Source organism: Salvelinus namaycush, chromosome 33, assembly GCF_016432855.1.
Source record: "Salvelinus namaycush isolate Seneca chromosome 33, SaNama_1.0, whole genome shotgun sequence".
NCBI classification, from domain to species: domain Eukaryota; kingdom Metazoa; phylum Chordata; class Actinopteri; order Salmoniformes; family Salmonidae; genus Salvelinus; species Salvelinus namaycush.
This window is the reverse complement of record NC_052339.1, coordinates 31,423,211-31,447,974: the sequence shown is the minus strand read 5'-3', so window position 1 is coordinate 31,447,974 and position 24,764 is coordinate 31,423,211. Positions and strand designations below refer to the sequence as shown.

General features: G+C 44.7%; 1 protein-coding gene across 1 annotated transcript in view; it reads left to right on the top strand.

Annotated features, from left to right (window-relative positions):
• The window catches only part of LOC120027913 (collagen alpha-1(XVIII) chain-like), a 66,970-nt gene that overhangs the window by 37,543 nt on the left and 4,663 nt on the right, over positions 1-24,764 (top strand). The window contains exons 7-30 of the mRNA XM_038973008.1: positions 644-706; positions 1,324-1,401; positions 1,531-1,587; positions 1,766-1,894; positions 5,235-5,288; positions 5,405-5,440; positions 5,818-5,943; positions 9,639-9,674; positions 12,539-12,580; positions 13,031-13,093; positions 13,279-13,314; positions 13,450-13,533; positions 13,692-13,757; positions 15,375-15,464; positions 15,550-15,585; positions 17,798-17,851; positions 18,046-18,102; positions 19,889-19,948; positions 20,145-20,186; positions 21,844-21,933; positions 23,523-23,658; positions 23,769-23,824; positions 24,151-24,282; positions 24,581-24,628. Coding sequence (XP_038828936.1) covers positions 644-706; positions 1,324-1,401; positions 1,531-1,587; positions 1,766-1,894; positions 5,235-5,288; positions 5,405-5,440; positions 5,818-5,943; positions 9,639-9,674; positions 12,539-12,580; positions 13,031-13,093; positions 13,279-13,314; positions 13,450-13,533; positions 13,692-13,757; positions 15,375-15,464; positions 15,550-15,585; positions 17,798-17,851; positions 18,046-18,102; positions 19,889-19,948; positions 20,145-20,186; positions 21,844-21,933; positions 23,523-23,658; positions 23,769-23,824; positions 24,151-24,282; positions 24,581-24,628 — 1,671 coding nt within the window. The remainder of the gene's footprint in view (positions 1-643; positions 707-1,323; positions 1,402-1,530; positions 1,588-1,765; positions 1,895-5,234; positions 5,289-5,404; positions 5,441-5,817; positions 5,944-9,638; positions 9,675-12,538; positions 12,581-13,030; positions 13,094-13,278; positions 13,315-13,449; positions 13,534-13,691; positions 13,758-15,374; positions 15,465-15,549; positions 15,586-17,797; positions 17,852-18,045; positions 18,103-19,888; positions 19,949-20,144; positions 20,187-21,843; positions 21,934-23,522; positions 23,659-23,768; positions 23,825-24,150; positions 24,283-24,580; positions 24,629-24,764) is intronic.

The window sequence follows — 24,764 nt, the reverse complement described above, 5'->3', positions numbered from 1 at the left end:
AGGAAAGTTGAGTCATTGTTTTATTTACAACTCACGTCCCTGGATGTCAGAGATGAGCGATGGAGAGGGGATCTTCTACGGTGGTCCCTCTAGGGGTCTTTGATCTGCATCTGTGCGTTTCGATTGGTGAAACGAGAGCACCTGCTCATCTGTGGGTTTGATCAACTCTGAAGCCCAGGTCCTGACCTCTGTGTGAAGAGATACGGGGTGCTGCTCACATGTGGGGTACATCTCTGTGTGTGTGTGTGTGTGTGTGTGTGTGTGTGTGTGTGTGTGTGTGTGTGTGTGTGTGTGTGTGTGTGTGTGTGTGTGTGTGTGTGTGTGTGTGTGTGTGTGTGTGTGTGTGTGTGTGTGTGTGCGTGCGTGCGTGCGTGCGTCATACAGGTGCTTCAGAGAGGGGTTAGATAACTGTTATAGTGAAAACCGGGCTGATGATCTTTTTGGATATTGTGTTTTATGGAGTGATATAACTCTGGAAGGAAGGGCCACACATCAATCCAATCTTCAACTCCTGTCAGTCCACCAATCATTGTTGGAAAGCCTACTGTAACTGTACACGACCCATGTGGATATCTTCATATGTTTTCCCCCATCAGCCATTTCTCATGTTGATAATCCTCACTCGCTGTGTTTCCTACCACAGGGAGAAACTGGAGTTCAGGGATTCCCAGGCTTGCCAGGAGATCCTGGTCCCAAAGGAGACAAGGTGCAACATCACACACTGTCTGACCTCCTTTCACTGATGCAGACGGTATATGACGTTCTAATGGCCTACAGGTTTTAGCTCCACTATCGATGAATAGTTCAACGGTGCTCTACTTTATTGCAATTGTTTTGCTCTGGCCCAAACACCGACATCAAGGGCTGGCGATTAATTACTTCAAGGGCTGGCGATTAATTACATCAAGGGCTGGCGATTAATTACTTCAAGGGCTGGCGATTAATTACATCAAGGGCTGGCGATTAATTACTTCAAGGGCTGGCGATTAATTACTTCAAGGGCTGGCGATTAATTACATCAAGGGCTGGCGATTAATTACTTCAAGGGCTGGCGATTAATTACTTCAAGGGCTGGCGATTAATTACATCAATGGCTGGCGATTAATTACATCAAGGGCTGGCGATTAATTACATCAAGGGCTGGCGATTAATTACATCAAGGGCTGGCGATTAATTACATCTGGTGTGTTAGTGCTGGGCCAGAACTAAAATGTGCATTATCCAACAAGGTTCCCTCAGGATTGGATTGAGAAACGCTGTTGTACTTGGTTATTGTGTTCAACCCTTGACCCTGGATTGTGTGTGTGTTGTTGACCCCTGAAGGGGGATCCTGGAGTGGGCAAACCTGGTCCCCCCGGACCTCCTGGGCCACCGGGTCGACCCAACTCATCCAGATCCCCGGTATGTAGTGTGGAATGAACCACACGTGGATGTGAATAGATGGATGGTAGAATTAGTTGGACGATTGACTTGGTTGTTTTCGTTGATTCATCAGTTCCTTCATTCATTGTAAGCGTATGTGGTTTGCAGGACGGTGTGGACGGCTCAGGCTTTGAGTACTTTGACGGAGACACAGAGATTATGACAGTGAGTGGTCATTCTTTTCAAAATTCTAGAACCTTACAACCTGTTGTTCTGCTCACTGACTATAGACACAAACACCATTTGGGTACAAATAAGTTAGCATTAGCATTTATGCATTATGACAGATGTATCGTGTTATTTTGTTAGCGTGAATGTTATGGATTTTATTTTCTTCATCCAGGGTCCTCCTGGTCCACCTGGTCCTCCAGGGCTTCCTGGCCCCCCAGGTTCATCTGAGGGCCTCTCTGTGTTCCCCTGGGCTCCTGGGGAAAATGGGAAGGATGGAGAGATGGGTAAACCTGGACTGCCTGTGAGTCACCAAACACATCACTGAAACTCTATCAAATCAAATCCAATTTTATTCGTCACATGCGCCGAATACAACAGGTGTAGACGTTACAGTGAAATGCTGAATTACAACAGGTGTAGACGTTACAGTGAAATGCTGAATACAACAGGTGTAGACGTTACAGTGAAATGCTGAATACAACAGGTGTAGACGTTACAGTGAAATGCTGAATTACAACAGGTGTAGACGTTACAGTGAAATGCTGAATACAACAGGTGTAGACGTTACAGTGAAATGCTGAATACAACAGGTGTAGACGTTACAGTGAAATGCTGAATACAACAGGTGTAGACGTTACAGTGAAATGCTGAATACAACAGGTGTAGACCTTACAGTGAAATGCTGAATACAACAGGTGTAGACAGTACAGTGAAATGCTGAATACAACAGGTGTAGACGTTACAGTGAAATGCTGAATACAACAGGTGTAGACGTTACAGTGAAATGCTGAATACAACAGGTGTAGTAGACGTTACAGTGAAATGCTGAATACAACAGGTGTAGACAGTACAGTGAAATGCTGAATACAACAGGTGTAGACGTTACAGTGAAATGCTGAATACAACAGGTGTAGACGTTACAGTGAAATGCTGAATACAACAGGTGTAGACGTTACAGTGAAATGCTGAATACAACAGGTGTAGTAGACGTTACAGTGAAATGCTGAATACAACAGGTGTAGACAGTACAGTGAAATGCTGAATACAACAGGTGTAGAAGTTAGTGAAATGCTGAATACAACAGGTGTAGACGTTACAGTGAAATGCTGAATACAACAGGTGTAGACGTTACAGTGAAATGCTGAATACAACAGGTGTAGACGTTACAGTGAAATGCTGAATACAACAGGTGTAGACGTTACAGTGAAATGCTGAATACAACAGGTGTAGACCTTACAGTGAAATGCTGAATACAACAGGTGTAGTAGACGTTACAGTGAAATGCTGAATACAACAGGTGTAGACGTTACAGTGAAATGCTGAATACAACAGCTGTAGGCGTTACAGTGAAATGCTGAATACAACAGGTGTAGACGTTACAGTGAAATGCTAAATACAACAGGTGTAGACAGTACAGTGAAATGCTGAATACAACAGGTGTAGACGTTACAGTGAAATGCTAAATACAACAGGTGTAGACGTTACAGTGAAATGCTTACTGACAAGGTATTACGTATTATAGGTGTAATATTCTGGTCCTATCAGGCCTATAAGGCAGTGTGTGTGTGCGTGTGTGTGCGTGTGTGTGCGTGTGTGTGCGTGTGTGTGCGTGTGTGTGTGTGTGTGAGCTTTGCAAATTATTTTCTTTGAACAAAGCGTTGCCAGATAATCCAAATAATTAAACCCCCAGGTGTCTGCCAGATAATCCAAATAATTTAACCCCCAGGTGTCTACCAGATAATCCAAATAATTAAACCCCCAGGTGTCTGCCAGATAATCCAAATAATTAAACCCCCAGGTGTCTGCCAAAGGTTTGTCAAGCCCAGTAGCAACCTTCATGCAACCCTTTAGCACAGCTCTGCCCGCTTACATGACAAGAGATTCCTGGAAACCGTTTGAAAATCCCATATTTCCCCCACAACCCTGCAATTTGTTCTGCTTGCTTAAACCCAGAAGGTTCTGGAGGCCCAATGTTTGTGAGTGATTGAACGGACGACTGAGGCACCCAGAGTAGTTGTCACCACAGAGCTGGACCCTGGTGACATCGATCTGGCTGCCTTGACAACTTGTAGTGCGTTTGATGATGCCCTGTGGTGATTTGGGGGAGGAGGGCTGTAGACAGAGGCATGGAGGCATGACGTGTTCCTAAATATTACAGATTTATTTTGAACTGTTTCAAAAAAGTGCATTGGAATTTCACTTTTAATCACAAACAGTTAAGTTTGTTAATGACGTATGTGGTTATATAACCCCTATACTGAAGTTTAAAACCCTGTCTTTAGCACGTTTGTAAATGTGAAAAAGGAGGGACGTTTTATTGGTGCATATTTGTTACTCAATCTAGAAGGAACACAGGAGTGACATCACTTAGATACCAGCTCTTTGAAGTTCTCTTTTGGAGCGCTGTGTGTCACCCAGTCTTTTAACCAAGCTGTAAAAGGAGCTCTGTGTTTATAAGCAAGTCTGCTCCCCTTTGCAACGGTAACCACAATCCCAGCCAGTGTCCCTCGTCCCTCTATCTCTCTCTGTGGTCTAGCCTGCACCACACAATAGAAGCTGCCTAGCCTTCCCTCCTTAGAACATGTGCACAGCTCTGACATCTCGCCTGCTCAAAGCCAGGGACCTTGATCACAGAGCACTATGGGAATTCCAACCCTCCGTGTTTGACAGATCATGTCAAAGTCGGTGTTATCCAATGATACAGAGTCAGGTCTTTTTTCGGCCCTGGATCGGAGGTAGCTGGTTGGTTAATCTGATCCTAGATCTGTGGTTAAAGGTGATTTGTGTACTGAGACAGTGTTGACAGTTGCCCCTGTTATAATGCATTCCTATCTTCCCACAGAGACCTGATTACTTGTCTTGGCTCCAGACAGCCTGTAATACTGTTGCTACAGACTGTTTCATCTAACTATATGGCTGTTGTGTGTCAAATCCACCCCAACATGTACTCCAATCAACCTCCTCTTTCGTGAACTACAGGGATTTCACATCTTTCCACAACACGTCACAATCTATTTCATGGGATTTGTGTTCATGCCTACTTTCCCAGTGGTGAGATTTTGCTCAACAGCCTGATTGACAGATTACGGAATGTTATTGCTCAGGTCAATGATCTCTCGCCTAATCTGTTGAGAAACCATTTTAAGTTTGTTTCACGATACGATTCACAAAGTACAATAAGACCATTAACAATGGACCAATGGAGACAAAGATCTTAAGAGTCTCATATGGAAAGGTTAAGAAGCCATGAAGCAGCAAATGTAATCTTCACTCAGTGAGCTATAATGACTTTCTGACTGCAGCTGGACAAAAGCCTCATGAAACATGGTCTCCTCCCATAGCTGCATCGTTGGGGAAAATCTGGCCTTTTGACATGGGAGTGCATGAGGCTTTTACTAACTGTGTGACAGGATTACATACAGGACATTGATCTCATCTTAGTTGACATTGTTGAAACTATGGCTCTTATGAATAGATCATTATTTCTCAATTAGCAGGTGGAATAAAACTACAGTCTTGCTGTGCCTTCAGATCAGACACTTCTCAGCCAAATAGAATCTGACTGTAGGAGTGATCCCGTACTAGACAGAAATACATTACGCCGAAACACATCTAATCTAAGTGATTGTTCTATTTCCCAGGGGGTTGATGGGAATGATGGGTACCCTGGTCCAGCTGGCGAGAGAGGAGAGAAGGTACGACTAATGGATGTAGACCTCTGATATCCTGTGTAGTGATTGTTAAAAAGAAAAGAAAAAGGGCTTCTTGAAGAACATTGGATTTCATTTGATTGAAAGATTTCCTTTGACAGGGTGAGCCGGGTCTGAGCGGAACACATGGACCAAAGGTACAGTTTGAGTAATGCTAATCCATTACTCCCCAACCTAGAAGTGACCCTAAAAACCACAACTGCTTTTAACCACTAATCAACCCAAACACAGCTGGTCCCTACATATGAAGCCAGGGATAATTACTGCTAACAACCAGAACCAAATAAATAGAAGACTGTATGCTCCAAAATCAACCTCTAGCCCCATCTCAATCAGTGGATGCAGATCTGAAGGAAAAGATTGGTCTAAGCTACTGTGATGCCTTCACCTAGCCTTCCAATGGGCTTAGTGGGAGTCTCCTTCATAATACTTAGACCCATCCAGTTCCTTCACATATGCAAAAAAATGTTGCTTGAGGAGGTTATTGGACTGAACCATTGTGTTTCTCTCCTAGGGGGAGCCAGGTGCGGCAGGTTTCCCAGGTCTGCCCGGCTCAGAGGGACCAGAGGGGAAGCCGGGTCTGAGGGGGCCCCCTGGGCTACCGGGACCCCCAGGAAGGGGCTTCAGCCTGGACCTGGAGGTATGATTTCACTCACTCAGCTCTCCTGTCTGTCAGAGGGTCAACAACATACTGTACATGATGGAACAATGGCACCGGAGAAGAAGGCTGACATTTTACCTGTCCCCAACCGATTGTGTTTTCTTGTTTGTTTATTTGGGTTGTTTGTAACTTATTATTTTTTACTTATTTTGTACATAATATTGCCGCCACCGTCTCTTATGACCGAAAATAACTTCTGGACATCAGAACTGTGATTACTCACCACGGACTGGCAGAATCCTTTTTTTCCTTTAATGAGTCTGATGAGCCCGACGCGAATGATATACTGCTTTCTGGGGAACAGGCCCCGATCTCTGTGATTTGCATGAAGAGGAGGCAGAGAAAACGAGGCCGGAGGGCGGGCTGCCTTCTGAGAATTCGTAGGCGATCTAATAAGCCTCCACTTCCTTCCATTCTGCTAGCAAACGTGCAATCTTTGGAGAATAAAATAGATGATCTACGTGGAAGAATAAACTACCAACGTGACATTCAAAACTGTAATATCTCATACTTCACGGAGACGTGGCTGAATGACGACACTATCAACATACAGCTGGCTGGTTATACGCTGTACCGGCAGGATAGAACAGCGGCGTCTGGTAAGACAAGGGGCGGCGGACTATGAGTTTCTGTAAATAACAGCTGGTGCACTATATCTAAGGAAGTCTCAAGCTATTGCTCGCCTGAGGTAGAGTATCTCATGATAAGCTGCAGACCACACTATCTACCTAGAGAGTTTTCATCTGTATTTTTCGTAGCTGTTTACATACCACCACAGACTGAGGCTGGAACTAAGACAGCATTGAATGAGCTGTATTCCACCATAAGCAAACAAGAAAACGCTCCTCCAGAGGTGGCGCTCCTAGTAGCCGGGGACTTTAATGCAGAGAAACTTAAATCCGTTTTAACAAATTTCTATCTGTGTGTGGACCACCTATACTCCACACACAGAGACGCATACAAAGCTCTCCCTCGCCCTCCATTTGGCAAATCTGACCATAATTCTATCCTCCTGATTCCTGCTTACAAACAAAAATTAAAGCAGGAAGCACTAGTGACTAGATCAATAAAAAAGTGGTCAGATGAAGCAGATGCTAAGCTACAGGACTGTTTTGTTAGCACAGACTGGAATATGTTCCGGGATTCCTCCGATGGCATTGAGGAGTACACCACATCAGTAATTGGCTTCATCAATAAGTGCATCGATGACGGCGTCCCCACAGTGACCATACGTACATACCCCAACCAGAAGCCATGGATTACAGGCAACAGCTGCACTGAGCTAAAGGCTAGAGCTGTCACTTTCAAGGAGCGGGACTCTAACCCGGAAGCTTATAAGAAATCCCGCTATGCCCTCAGACGAACCATCAAACAGGCAAAGCATCAATACAGGACTAAGATCTAATCGTAATACACCGGCTCTGACGCTTGTCGCATGTAGCAGGGCTTGCAAACCATTACAGACTACAAAGGGAAGCACAGCCGATAGCTGCCCAGTGACACGAGCCTACCAGACAAGCTAAACTACTTCTATGCTCGCTTCGAGGCAAATAACACTAAAACATGCATGAGAGCACCAGCTGTTCCGGAAGACTGTGTGATCAAGCTCTACGCAGCCGATGTGAGTAAAACCTTTAAACAGGTCAACATTCACAAGGCCGCGGGGCCAGACGGATTACCAGGACATGTACTGCGAGCATGCGCTGACCAACTGGCAAGTGTCTTTACTGACATTTTCAACCTCTCCCTGTCTGAGTCTGTAATACCAACATGTTTTAAGCAGACCACCATAGTGCCTGTGCCCAAGAACACTAAGGTAACCTGCCTAAATGACGACCGACCTGTAGCACTCACATCTGTAGCCATGAAGCGCTTTGAAAGGCTGGTCATGGCTCACATCAACACCATTATCCCAGAAACCCTAGACCCACTCCAAATTTGCGGACCGCCCCAACAGATCCACAGAGGATGCAATCTCTATTGCACTCCACACTGCCCTTTCTCAAATGGACAAAAGAAACACCTATGTGAGAATGCTATTCATTGACTACAGCTCAGCGTTCAACACCATAGTGCCCTCAAAGCTCATCAATAAACTAAGGACTAAACACCTCCCTCTGCAGCTGGATCCTGGACTTCCTGACAGGCTGCCCCCGGGTGGTAAGGGTAGGTAACAACACATCCGCCACGCTGATCCTCAACACAGGGGCCCCTCATGGGTGCGTGCCTAGTTCCCTCCTATACTCCCTGTTTACTCATGACTGCACGGCCAGGCACGACTCCAACACCGTTATTAAGTTTGCTGATGACACAACAGTGTCTGATCACCGACAACGATGAGACAGCCTATAGGGAGGAGGTCAGAGACCTGGCCATATGGTGCCAGGACAACAACCTCTCCCTCAACATGATCAAGACAAAGGAGATGATCGTGGACTACAGGAAAAAGATGACTAAGCATGCCCCCATTCTCATCAACGGGGCTGCAGTGGAGCAGGTTGACAGCTTCAAGTTCCTTGGTGTCCACATCACCAACAAACGAACATGGTCCAAGTACACTAAGACAGTTGTGAAGAGGGCACGACAAAACCTATTCCCCCTCAGGAGACTGAAAAGATTTGGCACGGCTCTTCAGATCCTCAAAAGGTTCTACAGCTGCCACATCAAGAGCAACACTGACTGGTTGCATCACTGCCTGGTATGGCAACTGCTCGGCCTTCGACCGCAAGGCACTACAGAGGGTAGTGCATACGGCCCAGTACCTCACTGGGGCCAAGCTTCCTACCATCCAGGACCTCTATACCAGGCGGTGTCAGAGGAAGGCCCTAAAAATGTCAGACTCCAGCCACCCTAGTCATAGACTGTTATCTCTGCTACTGCATGGAAAGTGGTACTGGAGCGCCAAGTCTAGGTCCAAGAGGCTTCTAAACAGCTTCTACCCCCCAAGCCATAAGACTCCTGAACATCTAATCAAATGGCTTCCCAGACTATTTGCATTGCCCCCCCCCCCCTCTCCCCCTCTTTTACACCGCTGCTACTCTCTATTGTTACTATGCATAGTCACTTTAATAACTCTACCTACATGTACATATTACCTCAACTAACCGGTCCCCCACACATTGACTCTGTACCGGTACCCCCCTGTATATAGTCTCGCTATTGTTATTTTACTGCTGCTCTTTAATTACTTGTTACTTTTATTTCTTATTTTTATCCGTATTTTTTAAAACTGTATTGTTTGTTAGGGGTTTGTAAGTAAGCAATTTACTGAATTCGGTGCGTGTAACTAATAACATTTGATTTGATTTGACGTATGTTGCATTCTTATCTCATGCGGACAGATATTGGGGCATAGTAAATCATCTCGTTTCACCTCTACTTCTCTGCCAATGTGTAGCACCCACCTTAGTGATGCCCGGCAGCCATTTTGTGCAAGATGGTTCAATAGCACACATCAGTTGTCGTTGACTGTATGTTGTTTGCAGGACATGAAGGGTTCTAGGGAACTGGGTGGCTTTGGGGCAGTGATGGCCAGAAGTATTCAGGTTCGAACACAAAGAGTGGTTTCTTATGGTGCTGCTGGGACTTCAACCCTTTCGCTCATAAGTATGATATTAATATGAAAATAAGTATGATTAATACTGACAATGTTTTTTTTCTGGTGCTTTCCACAGGATCCTATTGACAAACCTGGCCGTCCAGGACCTAAGGTAGTCCCTCATGTCTTCTATCACTGACATAGTGGCTTTACTCAATGTACCTATCAGGCATGTTTCAATACAATAACCTGTCCCATCATTGATATCCATCGACTGTGGTAAAAGCTAACTATGGAAGGGAGCTACTCTCGAAAAACACACTTCAACCTGACGTCAAAGTCAATGTATACTTGCCGTCGGCGGGTCAACGTATACTTGCCGTCGGCGGGTCAACGTATACTTGCTGTCGGTAGTATTTTCGTGACTCTTGGATGTTCTCATGTATGCTAGACACAGTAGTCTGTATATACTAGACACATTAGTTTGTATATACTAGACACAGTAGTTTGTATATACTAGACACAGTAGTCTGTATATACTAGACACAGTAGTTTGTATATACTAGACACAGTAGTCTGTATATACTAGACACAGTAGTCTGTATATACTAGACACAGTAGTCTGTATATACTAGACACAGTAGTTTGTATATACTAGACACAGTAGTCTGTATATGCTAGAGACAGTAGTCTGTATATACTAGACACAGTAGTCTGTATATACTAGACACAGTAGTTTGTATATACTAGACACAGTAGTCTGTATATACTAGACACAGTAGTCTGTATATACTAGACACAGTAGTCTGTATATACTAGACACAGTAGTCTGTATATACTAGACACAGTAGTCTGTATATACTAGACACAGTAGTCTGTATATACTAGACACAGTAGTCTGTATATACTAGACACAGTAGTCTGTATATGCTAGACACAGTAGTCTGTATATGCTAGACACAGTAGTCTGTATATACTAGACACAGTAGTTTGTATATACTAGACACAGTAGTCTGTATATACTAGACACAGTAGTCTGTATATACTAGACACAGTAGTTTGTATATACTAGACACAGTAGTCTGTATATACTAGACACAGTAGTCTGTATATACTAGACACAGTAGTCTGTATATACTAGACACAGTAGTCTGTATATACTAGACACAGTAGTCTGTATATACTAGACACAGTAGTCTGTATATACTAGACACAGTAGTCTGTATATACTAGACACAGTAGTCTGTATATACTAGACACAGTAGTTTGTGCTAAAATGTGAACGTGTATTAGATCGTTGGTGTGAAGTGTGACTCACTTGTTCCACCACTGAGTGTGGTAGAAGACAAACATCTCCTTATCTAGAAGGCCCCTTGTTCAGTCCTACTGCACGCCACTCGTTATCTAGAAGGCCCCTTGTTCAGTCCTACTGCACGCCACTCGTTATCTAGAAGGCCCCTTGTTCAGTCCTACTGCACGCCACTCCTTATCTAGAAGGCCCCTTGTTCACATCCTACTGCACGCCACTCGTTATCTAGAAGGCCCCTTGTTCAGTCCTACTGCACGGCACTCCTTATCTAGAAGGCCCCTTGTTCACATCCTACTGCACGCCACTCGTTATCTAGAAGGCCCCTTGTTCACATCCTCCTGCACGCCACTCGTTATCTAGAAGGCCCGTGTTCACATCCTACTGCACGCCACTCGTTATCTAGAAGGCCCCTTGTTCACATCCTCCTGCACGCCACTCGTTATCTAGAAGGTCCTTGTTCAGTCCTACTGCACGTCACTCGTTATCTAGAAGGCCCCTTGTTCACATCCTACTGCACGCCACTCGTTATCTAGAAGGCCCCTTGTTCACATCCTCCTGCACGCCACTCGTTATCTAGAAGGCCCGTGTTCACATCCTCCTGCACGCCACTCCTTATCTAGAAGGCCCCTTGTTCACATCCTCCTGCACGCCACTCGTTATTTAGAAGGCCCCTTGTTCAGTCCTACTGCACGTCACTCGTTATCTAGAAGGCCCCTTGTTCACATCCTACTGCACGCCACTCATTATTTAGAAGGCCCCTTGTTCATATCCTACTGCACGCCACTCGTTATCTAGAAGGCCCCTTGTTCACATCCTACTGCACGCTACTTAAAGTATCAGTCATATGAATCATAGAATCAATCAAGCATATTTTGGTATTTGGTATTTTATTAGGATTTTCATTAGCTGTTGCAAAAGCAGCAGCTACTCTTCCTGGGTTCCACACAGAACACAGAACACAAAACATGAAACATAATACAGAATGACATCGACAAGAACAGCTCAAGGACAGAACTACATACATTTTAAAAAGGCACACGTAGCCTACATACCAATACAGACACACAAACTATCTAGGTCAAATAGGGGAGAGGCGTTGTGCCGTGAGGTGTTGCTTTATCTGTTTATTGAAACCAGGTTTGCTGTTTATTTGCGCAAAATGAGATGGAAGGAAGTTCAATAAGGGCTCTATATAATACTGTACGTTTTCTTGAATTTGTTCTGGATTTGTGGACTATGAAAAGACCCCTGGTGGCATGTCTGGGATCATAGGATCCAGACATAGGATCATAGGATCAATAGATCATAGGATCGAAATCTTACAATACTTATAATGGGCTTCAAGTGGACCTAGCTAATAATTAAATAATCTGTGGCATACAGTGCTTTCGGAAAGTATTTTTAAAAACCTTGTGTTTGCTTTGTCATTATAGGGTATTGTATCGAGATTAATGAGAATAAAAATATATATTTTCTATTCTAGAATAAGACTGTAACATAACAAAATGTGGAAAAAGTGAAGGGGTCTGAATACTTTCTGAATGCACTGTATATCTCTCTCTCTCTGTTTCTCTCTCTCTCTCTCTCTCTCTCTCTCTCTCTCTCTCTCTCTCTCTCTCTCTCTCTCTCTCTCTCTCTCTCTCTCTCTCTCTGTGTGTTAGAATATGTGGTTCCACATATCTGTAAAAGGTCCCTATACTGACGGCCATTTTGTTTCTCCTTCACAGGGTGAAGACGGGCAGGACGGGCTTCCTGGTGTAGCGGTAAAGGTGCGTCCTCCCTACTCAACTGGTTCCCATTTATCCTCAGAGAGGAAGTGCCGACTTCCCCACCGTGTGGTTCCTATTATTCCGCTAATTTCCAATTAATTCCTCTCTGACACATATGTGCACAGGCAGGGCCAGAGATGGCCATCTTTTTACCCTCTCAGGGGGACTGTACATCCTCTGCATACCCAACACCAGCAATTCCCAAAGCACTAAGCATCTATGCCCTAGTACAATTCCCAACTGTAGATGTGATTCATATTGGAAAGAGTAATTCACCTACAATCTCCTCATTAAGATAAAGAGGTTTTCAGAAGTCTCACTCATTGATTACTCAGATGAGGTAGATGGAATGGTTCCCTAATTTTGGGCTATGCTATGTGGGTGGGTCAACTCACAGGCATCTAAAGGTTTAAAACCTTCCCCTCAACCATTTCCTCTGTGTTCCTCTAGGGGGAGCCTGGTGCACCAGGGGCAGCCGGGGCCTCTGGGCTAGATGGACTGCCAGGGCATACGGTCAGTACATCATCTGCTTTTTACTGTCCAATTCAATCTCTCTCCTTTGTTTCCTTTACTGATTTTTTATAGTATTCTAATCTGTCTTTATCCTCTTTACAGTTGCTCTTGTAGGTTCATCATAAAACGGTCTCAGGTCTCAGTTCTGTGTGGTCATGATAATGTTTGCCCTTTCTTCCATGCAGGGAGCGAAGGGGGACCAAGGTGATATGGGACCAAAGGTACACTATCACTCCTCCTGACTCCATTCATGTTCAGCTTTTATGAGACCGTCTATTTTTACTGGCCTTCTGGAGCCAAACAGGCTGGCCCTGTTCTTGGTTCCATCTAACCCTGTGTTCTGTTATGTCCGTCAGGGAGAGAGAGGTCGGGACGGCTTCAGTTTCCCCGGCCCTCCAGGACCTCCTGGGTCTTCGGGACCGGTTATCAACCTCCAGGATGTAAGAGGATGTTAGAAAGTAATTAGGTGTTATTAAAGTCATTGTTATCACCCCTACTGATGCGCTCTGATAGTTTTTTTATGGATGTTTTAATATGGATAGTTTTAATATGGATGTTGATAGTGATCTCACTGCCTCTCCTCTCTGTCCTACCTCAGGTCCTGCTCAATGATACAGAGGGTGTGTTTAACTTCTCAGGGCTGCTGGAATCGCAGGGGCTCAGGGTGAGTAGACTTATGCTTGAGGTGTGTGTGTGTGTGTGTGTGGGTGTGGGTGTGGGTGTGTGTGTGTGTCAGTGCATTCGTGTTAATATATTTTCAGATAGCCCTCTTGATGTTCTTTAAATGGCCTTTGTGATCTCTCTTTTATTTGCCTTAACAAGACTACGTGACAGAACACTGTTTTGTGTTTGGCGTACTCGCTCCCCGAAGAGAAATTATGTTGAGAAATGGCTGGAATCATATCAAAGATTGGTTTTAAATTGCTATAATGATATTGATCGGTTTGTATTGACCCTGTTCTGGGTCCGGATCCGGCCCGCTGTCTGCCTATGAGTATGGCTGTTGTAGATGTCTCTGTTCTAGTTGATGGATTTAATTTGGTTATTTACCTACATTTACTATGATAATTCCCAGGGGTCACGGGGTCCAAAGGGGGACTTGGGGATTCCAGGGACCACCGGCTTAAAGGTAAGTGTGTGTGTTATGTGTTTTCATTTTAACGGGATAGTTCCACATTTTGGCAACTAAGAACTTTTTCTACTTACCAGAATCAGATGAACTAATGGACACATGCTTTCTGTCTCTGCATGCAGTTTGAAAGAAGTTGCTATGAACAGTAGCGTTAGCGCAATGACAAATTCTACAGGAACAGCTTCCAGTCCAATGCTCTAACGCTAGTTAGCAATGGCTCGTGAAACTACCTTCAACTTCCTTCAAATTGCATGCAGAGACGTACAAATGGTATCCATGAGTTCATCTGACTCTGGGGATGTTGAAAAAGTGCACACTATCCCTTTAAGAATTCCGCTATGGTCAGAATTCCTCTAGGGTCAGAATTCCTCTAGGGTCAGAATACCACTAGGGTCAGAATTCCTCTAGGGTCAGAATACCACTAGGGTCAGAATTCCGCTAGGGTCAGAATTCCACTAGGGGAAGAATTCCACTAGGGCCAGAATTCCACTAGGCTCAGAATTCCGCTAGGGTCACCATGTGAAAAGGAAACCACTGAAGAGCCCAGGATTTCCTATTGTGTGGCTCAGTTAGTAGCACACGGCACTTGCAACGCCACGGTTGTGGGGTCGAATCCCATGGGCCTCCAGGCCAAGAGGGACCAGTACGAAAATGTATGCCCTCACTAGTGTAAGTTCCTCTGGATAAGAGCATCTGCTAAAATGTAATAACCACTATGTGACCTTTTCTGCACTGGACTGAATGAACATCTAATATACAGGCTCAAAGCCCTTTGGGTTTCAATCAATTAAAAGTGTGAAACTGAACACCAGTGCTTATGATTAAAGCTAGGACCCCGGTTGCTGCACTCAAAGCCTGCTAATGGCTTCCAGACTGAGCAGCCATAGACAATATGCTTCAGTCCCAAGGTCTGTGGAACAACATGAATGAGATTATTATCTAATGTTTTCTTTTCTCTGAGAAGTACTCATGGTGCTTCAACATGCATGTGCTGCACATTACCCCTGGCTGTGTGTACGGAGGGGGGGTTGTGCTGGTGTCTACAGTATGTATGATTGTCATTTGATTGTGTGTATATCGTCTTATTGTCATTTAACTGCAAGTGTGTGTCTGTATGTATATCGTGTAATTGGTCACGTGTGTTTGCAGGGCAAGAAGGGTGAGCCAGGGGTCATGGTGGCAGCAGACAGGTCTATGATGTCTGAACTCACAGGGCTACAGGGGCCCAAAGGGATCAAGGTTAGTCTTACACGCACACTATTTCCTTGGTCAAAGTTTGATACTTGTGTCAGACGATCCACTTTGTATCTTCACTCTTTCGCAGGGGGATTGTGGTGTTCCTGGGCCAGCTGGAGTTATGGTAAGACTTTATTGGCTTCTTAATCTGACACTACCCTTTGTAGTAACTTCCCCCCTACATCTTCTCTTGTCGTGTTGCAGCAGCTGCTTTCATTCAAAGTGTTTTGGAACCTTTTTTTGTATATGCACGTACAGGCCTACCTCTAGGCCCCCTATCCAGACAATGCATATTTTCGGGAATATTACGGACCTGCGATATATCTTCATCAGGATGTATCTTCATCACGATGTATCTTCATCAGCATATACAGTTGAAATCGGAAGTTTACATACACCTTAGCCAAATACATTTAAACTCAGTTTTTCACAATTCCTGACATTTAATTCTAGTAAAAATCCCTGTCTTAGGTCAGTTAAGATCACCATTTTATTTTAAGAATGTGAAATGTCAGAATAATAGTAGAGATAATTATTTTTCTTTCATCACATTCCCAGTGGGCCAGAAGTTTACATACACTCAATTAGTATTTGGTAGCATTGCCTTTAAATTGTTTAACTTGGGTCAAACGTTTTGGGTAGCGTTCCACAAGCTTCCCACAATAAGTTGGGTGAATTTTTGCCCATTCCTCCTGACAGAGTTGGTGTAACTGAGTCAGGTTTGTAGGCCTCCTTGCTCGCACACGCTTTTTCATTTCTGCCCACAAGTATGCTTGGGGTCATTATCCATTTGGAAGAACCATTTGCGACCAAGCTTTAACTTCCTGACTGATGTCTTGAGATGTTGCTTCAATATATCCACATCATTTTCCTCCGTCATGATGCCATCTATTTTGTGAAGTGCACCAGTCCCTCCTGCAGCAAAGCACCCCCACAACATGATGCTGCCACCCTCAAGCTTCACGGTTGGGATGGTGTTCTTCGGCTTGCAAGCCTCCCCCTTTTTCCTCCAAACATAACAATGGTCATTATGGCCAAACAGTTCTATTTTTGTTTCATCAGACCAGAGGACATTTCTCCAAAAAGTATGATCTTTGTCCCCATGTGCAGTTGCAAACCGTAGTTTGGCTTTTTTATGGAGGATTTGGAGCAGTGGCTTCGTCCTTGCTGAGCGGCCTTTCAGGTTATTTCGATATAGGACTTGTTTTACTGTGGATTTAGATACTTTGTACCTGTTTCCTCCAGCATCTTCACAAGGTCCTTTGCTGTTGTTCTGGGATTGATTTGCACTTTTCGCACCAAAATACGTTCATCTCTAGGAGAAAGAACACGTCTCCTTCCTGAACAGTATGATGGCTGTGTGGTCCCATGGTGTTTATACTTGCGTACTATTGTTTGTACAGATGAATGTGGTATCTTCAGGCGTTTGGAAATTGCTCCCAAGGATGAACCCGACTTGTGGAGGTCTACAATTTTCTTTCTGAGGTCTTGGCTGATTTCTTTTGGTTTTCCCATGATGTCAAGCAAAGAGGCACTGAGTTTGAAGGTAGGCCTTGAAATACATCCACAGGTACACCTCCAATTGACTCAAATGATGTCAATTAGCCTATCAGAAGCTTCTAAAGCCATGACATAATTTTCTGGAATTTTCCAAGCTGTTTGATGGCACAGTCAACTTAATGTTTGTAAACTTCTGACCCACTGGAATTGTGATACAGTGAATTATAAGTGAAATAATCTGTCTGTAAAAAGTTGTTAGAAAAATTGCTTGTGTCATACACGAAGTAGATGTCCTAACCGACTTGCCAAAACTATAGTTTGTTAACAAGAAATGTGTTTCAAAAACTATTCAAAAACTAGTGTTGAGGACAAACGTAGACAAAGTCCACTAAGGTAGGAATACTCCAGGGCTGTTTTGTGCAATACCTAACATCAATACGTTCACATAGGCAGACTAGATATCCTGCACTCTTCTTTAGCAGTTTGTTCTGACTTGAGATATATTCTGACTTGAGATATACAGTGCATTCAGGGAAGTTCAGACCCCTTGACTTTTTCCACATCTTGTTACGTTACAGCCTTATTCTAAGACGTATAAAATCGTTTTTTCCCCCTCATCAATCTACACAATGGAAATATCACATTTACTTAAGTATTCAGAACCTTTACTTAGTACTTTGTAAAGTGGTTGAAAAAAGTGGTTGAAAAACGAGTTTTAATGACTCCAACCTAAATGTATGTAAACTTCCGACTTCAACTGTATGTTCGTCAGCACGTGCACCTGCTGAGGGTTGAAATACAAAGGGAAACACTGCTGTTTTGTTTGTTTTTTACAGGGTCCATTTGGGCCGGAAGGACCCAAAGGAGAATATGGCTATCCTGGTCGTCCGGTAAGTACCACACATTATAATTTGAGACGTTCTTTTAACATTGTAGTCTACAAATGATAACAATGGCAGTCAGAATATGTTTTATTGACATATAGTGCCTAAACCCAAGGGCACTCTTTTGGGTTACACAAATGCAGAACAGTGTGGTCATATTGCCATCATTCCATTAATGATGTGGTTTCCTCTTGCTACAGGGTCGTCCTGGAATAATGGGGCATAAAGGAGACAGAGGAGACGCTGTGGGTGTGTCGGTGAGTTGAACTCCCTCCCTCTTTAGATAGCTCACGGTCACAAAGGTTTGAGAAGCACAGCACTAGGGCCAACTACTTCACTAGGGCCCCCTTGCCAGAGCCGAAAGGTACTGCAGACATCTGAAGGTGGCGCCCCCTAGCCAGAGCTGAACGGTACTGCAGACATCTGAAGGTGGCGCCCCCTAGCCAGAGCCGAACGGTACTGCAGACATCTGAAGGTGGTGCCCCCTAGCCAGAGCCGAACGGTACTGCAGACATCTGAAGGTGGTGCCCCCTAGCCAGAGCCGAACGGTACTGTAGACATCTGGAGGTGGCGCCCCCTAGCCAGAGCCGAACGGTACTGCAGACATCTGAAGGTGGCGCCCCCTAGCCAGAGCCGAACGGTACTGCAGACATCTGAAGGTGGCGCCCCCTAGCCAGAGCCGAACGGTACTGCAGACATCTGAAGGTGGCGCCCGCTAGCCAGAGAAGAACGCCACTGCTTTCAGTAAGACAGCTTTCCTCAACACGTGTCAGAGGTTCCTGGCCCTACCTCAGTGTTCCATGATGATTACTTCCCTCGCCCTACCTGTGTTCCATAATGATTACTTCCCTGGCCCTACCTCACTGTGCCATGAAGATTACTTCCCTGGCCCTACCTCAGTGTTCCATGATGACTACTTCCCTGGCCCTACCTCAGTGTGATGATTAGTTCCCTGGCCCTACCTCACTGTGATGATTAGTTCCCTGGCCCTACCTCACTGTGATGATTAGTTCCCTGGCCCTACCTCACTGTGATGATTAGTTCCCTGGCCCTACCTCACTGTGATGATTACTTCCCTGGTCCTACCTCAGTGTGATGATTACTTCCCTGGCCCTACCTCAGTGTGATGATTACTTCCCTGGCCCTACCTCAGTGTGATGATTAGTTCCCTGGCCCTACCTCACTGTGATGATTAGTTCCCTGGCCCTACCTCACTGTGATGATTAGTTCCCTGGCCCTACCTCACTGTGATGATTACTTCCCTGGTCCTACCTCAGTGTGATGATTACTTCCCTGGCCCTACCTCACTGTGATGATTAGTTCCCTGGCCCTACCTCACTGTGATGATTAGTTCCCTGGCCCTACCTCAGTGTGATGATTAGTTCCCTGGCCCTACCTCAGTGTGATGATTACTTCCCTGGTCCTACCTCAGTGTGATGATTAGTTCCCTGGCCCTACCTCACTGTGATGATTACTTCCCTGGTCCTACCTCACTGTGATGATTACTTCCCTGGCCCTACCTCACTGTGATGATTACTTCCCTGGTCCTACCTCACTGTGATGATTAGTTCCCTGGCCCTACCTCACTGTGATGATTAGTTCCCTGGCCCTACCTCACTGTGATGATTAGTTCCCTGGCCCTACCTCACTGTGATGATTAGTTCCCTGGTCCTACCTCACTGTGATGATTAGTTCCCTGGCCCTACCTCACTGTGATGATTACTTCTAGTGAAGCAACAATATTTTGGTAGTTTTAGGTATGTCTGTGACCTCACTTTTTTATTGTTGGTTGAACTGGCTGAACAGATTTAACCAGACTTAGTGTACTTGTGGTCATATCTGAAGTCCACTCCTGCAGATCAAGGGTTGTTTCACTATGAAGGTTTGTGGATGAAGGATGTGAAATGGACTTCTGAACCAGAATGTTGCCCATTCAACTCTAATGGTGATTCTGAACCAGAATGTTGCCCATTCAACTCTAATGGTGATTCTAATATTTTCCTCTTCCTCTGTCACTTTCTTCTTCTCCCTCTCTGTTCTCAGGGATCCCCTGGCCCCCCCGGACCCCCGGGACGTCCTGGAATGTTCAACTGCCCCAAAGGAGTAAGTTTGACCCCCCCCCCCACATTTTTTTATAAAGGTTCAAATCCAGGTCTTGTGACATGATTGTGTCTTGGGAGGCCAAATAATGGGCCAGCGGCCCGCCAGTCGGAAACCCTTCCTATATACATGTTTGTCCATGTCATTATCAGGTTCTGTAGCTGTTCTGCTCATTGTCCCCTTCTTTCCTTTTTTGAAGACAGTTTTTCCCATCCCTCCCAGACCGCACTGCAAAAAGGCCGTAAGTGACTGGCAGACAGCACAGAGCTGGGCAGGCTGATCTCAGGCCTGCCTGTCTGTCTGGGGTATTCTCTCTCACACACACACGCACATATACACACCTGCACACACACACTTTGTATTTCTCTCTCTCTCTCTCTCTCTCTCTCTCACTCTCTCACTCTCTCACTCTCTCACTCACACAGTCACTCGTTCACTCTGTGATGTATTCCTCACTTCTTCATCATAAAAGGGGAATGTGCATGTTGCATCCATGGTCCCTAACCTACTCCAGGTGTGAATAGAGGATCTCTCCCAGCATGCTGCATGTCATATGGACATGGTGGTCATGTGGTGGGGGGTTGCTCTTCCATTGGTTGGTTGGTCTTCCATGGGGAAGACACTAACACAATTCACGATGGTCCCCAAGATTGAATATTAAACATTCATTCAAATTATATAATAATTTTGACTTCCTGAGAGTAGATTTACTAGTGTCAAAAGCAATTCATGTTAACAGTTTCTATATGAAGTCAGTTTAAGACATTGTAATTTCCAATAATTCCATTCAGATTGTATAACCATGTCATTGTTTTGTAAATACCAGGTTAATTGTGTTCTCAAATACAACATAACCTAAAGAATGTACTTACTATGTAAGGTATTTCAGAAGTGATATGAGACAAATGTGATTGGTGTTTCCTGTCTTTCATGGTGGCCATCTTGAAAAAAAATCACCTTTCTTCCACGGTGGTGGTGGTTACTGCATCGTTTCATCCTTCTAACCCTCCATTTTGTTACAGATAGATTTAAAGATACATCCTGATGTGACCTCTGAATCTGTGGATGTATCATCACAATATATAATATCAAATATTATATACATGTAGTAGCCATCTTGTTTTAGTTTGTCTGAAATGCATGATGGGAAGTTTCCATATGGTCACTTGACTGTTCCTTTCATATGCCCTGTTCGTGTTTCTCTTCAGAAAAGTCCAATATTTCTCATGTCTTTTAAACATATTAGTTTCACTTTTGCAGATAAATGGTTCTGAGAATTCAACAAATGGTGAGTAAGAAGGACATGACATCACATGACCTGTTATTTGTTTGTTGACAAGGAAAGCATCAATGGTAACTTATGATATGTGCTATATTATTACACACACACACAACACGAGTCTTCTGAGACCTGCTGCATCCAATACAACATATTAAATAGAAACACACACAGCATACGTTCCAACATTGTCTGTCATTACTTTGTTGTGTCGTCTTCTCTTTAATGCCCCTACAGCCTAATGCTCAACTGTTGTTCCTTATCTGACCTGTAGGGGGGCCGGACTGTCTTTCATCTGGGACCAAAGGGGTCAAGGGGGAGAGGGGCTTCCCTGGGATGCCTGCTCCACCACGTGAGTCACATTGGATGGATCACTGTTTACCTAACAGTATTATTTCAGTTCTACTTTTGATATAAACAATACATATATTCTAATGTGTCATAATGCCTGTGTCATTATTCATGTAGACATGTTATTATCTTTAATAATCAATGGATGTTTTTTCCACAGTCACAATGCTTCCCAAAGGAACTATGGTAAGTTGAGTTGTGTGTGTGTTTGTGTGCACGTGTGTGTGTGTGCTTACCTCTCATAGTTTGTGTGTCTGTCTGTCCACAGGGGAATAAAGGGGAGAAGGGCTTCACGGGGGAGAAGGGGGAGGCCGGGTTACCGGGCCCACCTGGTATGCGTGGGACATCTGGAATGGTGGTGAGTCTCGTTTCCATGGAGACCACACTCTCCCAAAGCCACGCCCACCCACCACAGCTTTGACCAATTACACTTACTGAGAAGAGCAACGTGGACACATGAGAAAGTACATCATCGGTGTCATCTTAATTTGAGGGCGTTATTACGGTCTAGGACCTCTTTTGATGGCGTGCTAGATAGCTAAAGAATGTGTGGTGAGTTTCAGTTGAGCTTAATTGCTGCACGAGATGATTTATGTCTGAAATTAGCCGTTTTTGGTTGTTTTTGTTGTGAGGATTTTGAATTTGGCCGCAGTGGCAAAATGCTGGATTTACATTAAAGGGAATACAATTATTTTCAAATTCTTTCAAATTCAGATGCTGCATGCAACAAAAGAGGATTTGTTCTACTGGCTGCATTTAAATAACCTCACAGAGTCACGGGGTTTAAATAACCTCACAGAGTCACAGGGTTTAAATAACCTCAGAGTCACGGGGTTTAAATAACCTCACAGAGTCACGGGGTTTAAATAACCTCACAGAGTCACGGGGTTCAAATAACCTCACAGAGTCACGGGGTTTAAATAACCTCACAGAGTCACGGGGTTTAAATAACCTCACAGAGTCACGGGGTTCAAATAACCTCACAGAGTCACGGGGTTTAAATAACCTCACAGAGTCACGGGGTTTAAATAACCTCACAGAGTCACGGGGTTTAAATAACCTCACAGAGTCACGGGGTTTAAATAACCTCACAGAGTCACGGGGTTTAAATAACCTCACAGAGTCACGGGGTTCAAATAACCTCACAGAGTCACGGGGTTTAAATAACCTCACAGAGTCACGGGGTTTAAATAACCTCACAGAGTCACGGGGTTTAAATAACCTCACAGAGTCACGGGGTTTAAATAACCTCACAGAGTCACGGGGTTCAAATAACCTCACAGAGTCACGGGGTTCAAATAACCTCACAGAGTCACGGGGTTTAAATAACCTCACAGAGTCACGGGGTTTAAATAACCTCACAGAGTCACGGGGTTTAAATAACCTCACAGAGTCACGGGGTTCAAATAACCTCACAGAGTCACGGGGTTTAAATAACCTCACAGAGTCACGGGGTTCAAATAACCTCACAGAGTCACGGGGTTCAAATAACCTCACAGAGTCACGGGGTTTAAATAACCTCACAGAGTCACGGGGTTCAAATAACCTCACAGAGTCACGGGGTTCAAATAACCTCACAGAGTCACGGGGTTTAAATAACCTCACAGAGTCACGGGGTTTAAATAACCTCACAGAGTCACGGGGTTTAAATAACCTCACAGAGTCACGGGGTTTAAATAACCTCACAGAGTCACGGGGTTTAAATAACCTCACAGAGTCACGGGGTTTAAATAACCTCACAGAGTCACGGGGTTTAAATAACCTCACAGAGTCACGGGGTTTAAATAACCTCACAGAGTCACGGGGTTTAAATAACCTCACAGAGTCACGGGGTTTAAATAACCTCACAGAGTCACGGGGTTTAATAAGTCATCATGTTCTATGAATATTCATTCAAGGTAAAATGACAAGAGATGAATATCTGTTAAAGCACTGGGTCTGTTTCAGGGCCCTCAAGGAGAAACTGTTATGGGGCCCCCTGGCCATCCAGGCGTTCCCGGGTCTCCAGGTACTCCGGGGTATGGGAGACCTGGCCCTCAAGGCCCCCAAGGGCCTCCCGGACACCCCGGAGCACCCTCTCCAGGTAAGATGTGTGGCCCACCCTTTGTGAAATTTGCTGTATAGTGAAATAGGCTGACTAGCTTCGCATAATAAAATGTTACCGTTGTTTGTCTCCCATTTTTGTAATTCCAGCTGTGACCGTCCCTGGACCTCAAGGCCCGGCTGGACCTCCTGGGGCCTCTGCCATGGTGAGTCAGTCTGTCCCCTCCGTTATTCCATCACTTATCCGTCTCCATCACATCATAATGTCATCCCGTCATGCCATCAAATGTCAATCCTGTAACATCATGTCATCCTTGTTACGTAATCACACGTCCATCATCAAATAACCCCAGACACACTACAGATAAAATGTCCGTCCTCCTCAATTGCCCTGACCAGTGTCTAGAGATAGAATAACTGTCCTCTCCTCAATCACTCTGGTCAGTGTCTCCCCAACAATTACAGTGTTATAAACAGTCAGATATTTCCTTCCAGTCTCAAAAGGTGCTTCTCTCCTGTGTTTTTCCTTTAGATGGAGACGTTTCCTTCCAGTGAGGTCATGATGCAAAGGACGATGAACAGCAGAGAGGGGACCCTGAGCTTCATCACCACGGGGACAGGCAAACTCTACATCCGGGTACAAGAGGGATGGAAGGAGGTCCTGGTACAGTAGCATCTCTGGTTCATGTCCTCCATGTGTCTCTGGTCCCTGTCCTCCATGTGTCTCTGGTCCCTCTCCTCCATGTGTCTCTGGTCCCTGTCCTCCATGTGTCTCTGGTCCCTCTCCTCCATGTGTCTCTGGTCCCTGTCCTCCATGTGTCTCTGGTACCTGTCCTCCATGTGTCTCTGGTCCGTGTCCTCCATGTGCCTCTGGTCAGTGTCCTCCATGTGTCAATAGTGTCTCTGTGAGCCGTGAATATATCTGATATGTTTGGTGTTTTCCTGTGTCTCTGTCTCCACAGCTTGGTAATTTGATCTACCGCCCAGTCAATATCCCTCTTCCTGACAAGGTAAGGACAGTAGAGTTGAGATGAGGATGGGACATGTTCAACTGCATTCATTTTCTGCTCATGTCTCCCACTGTCATCAATGGATTGTTTACGTGAAAGTGAATTGTAGACCTCCATATAAGGGATGATTATAGCA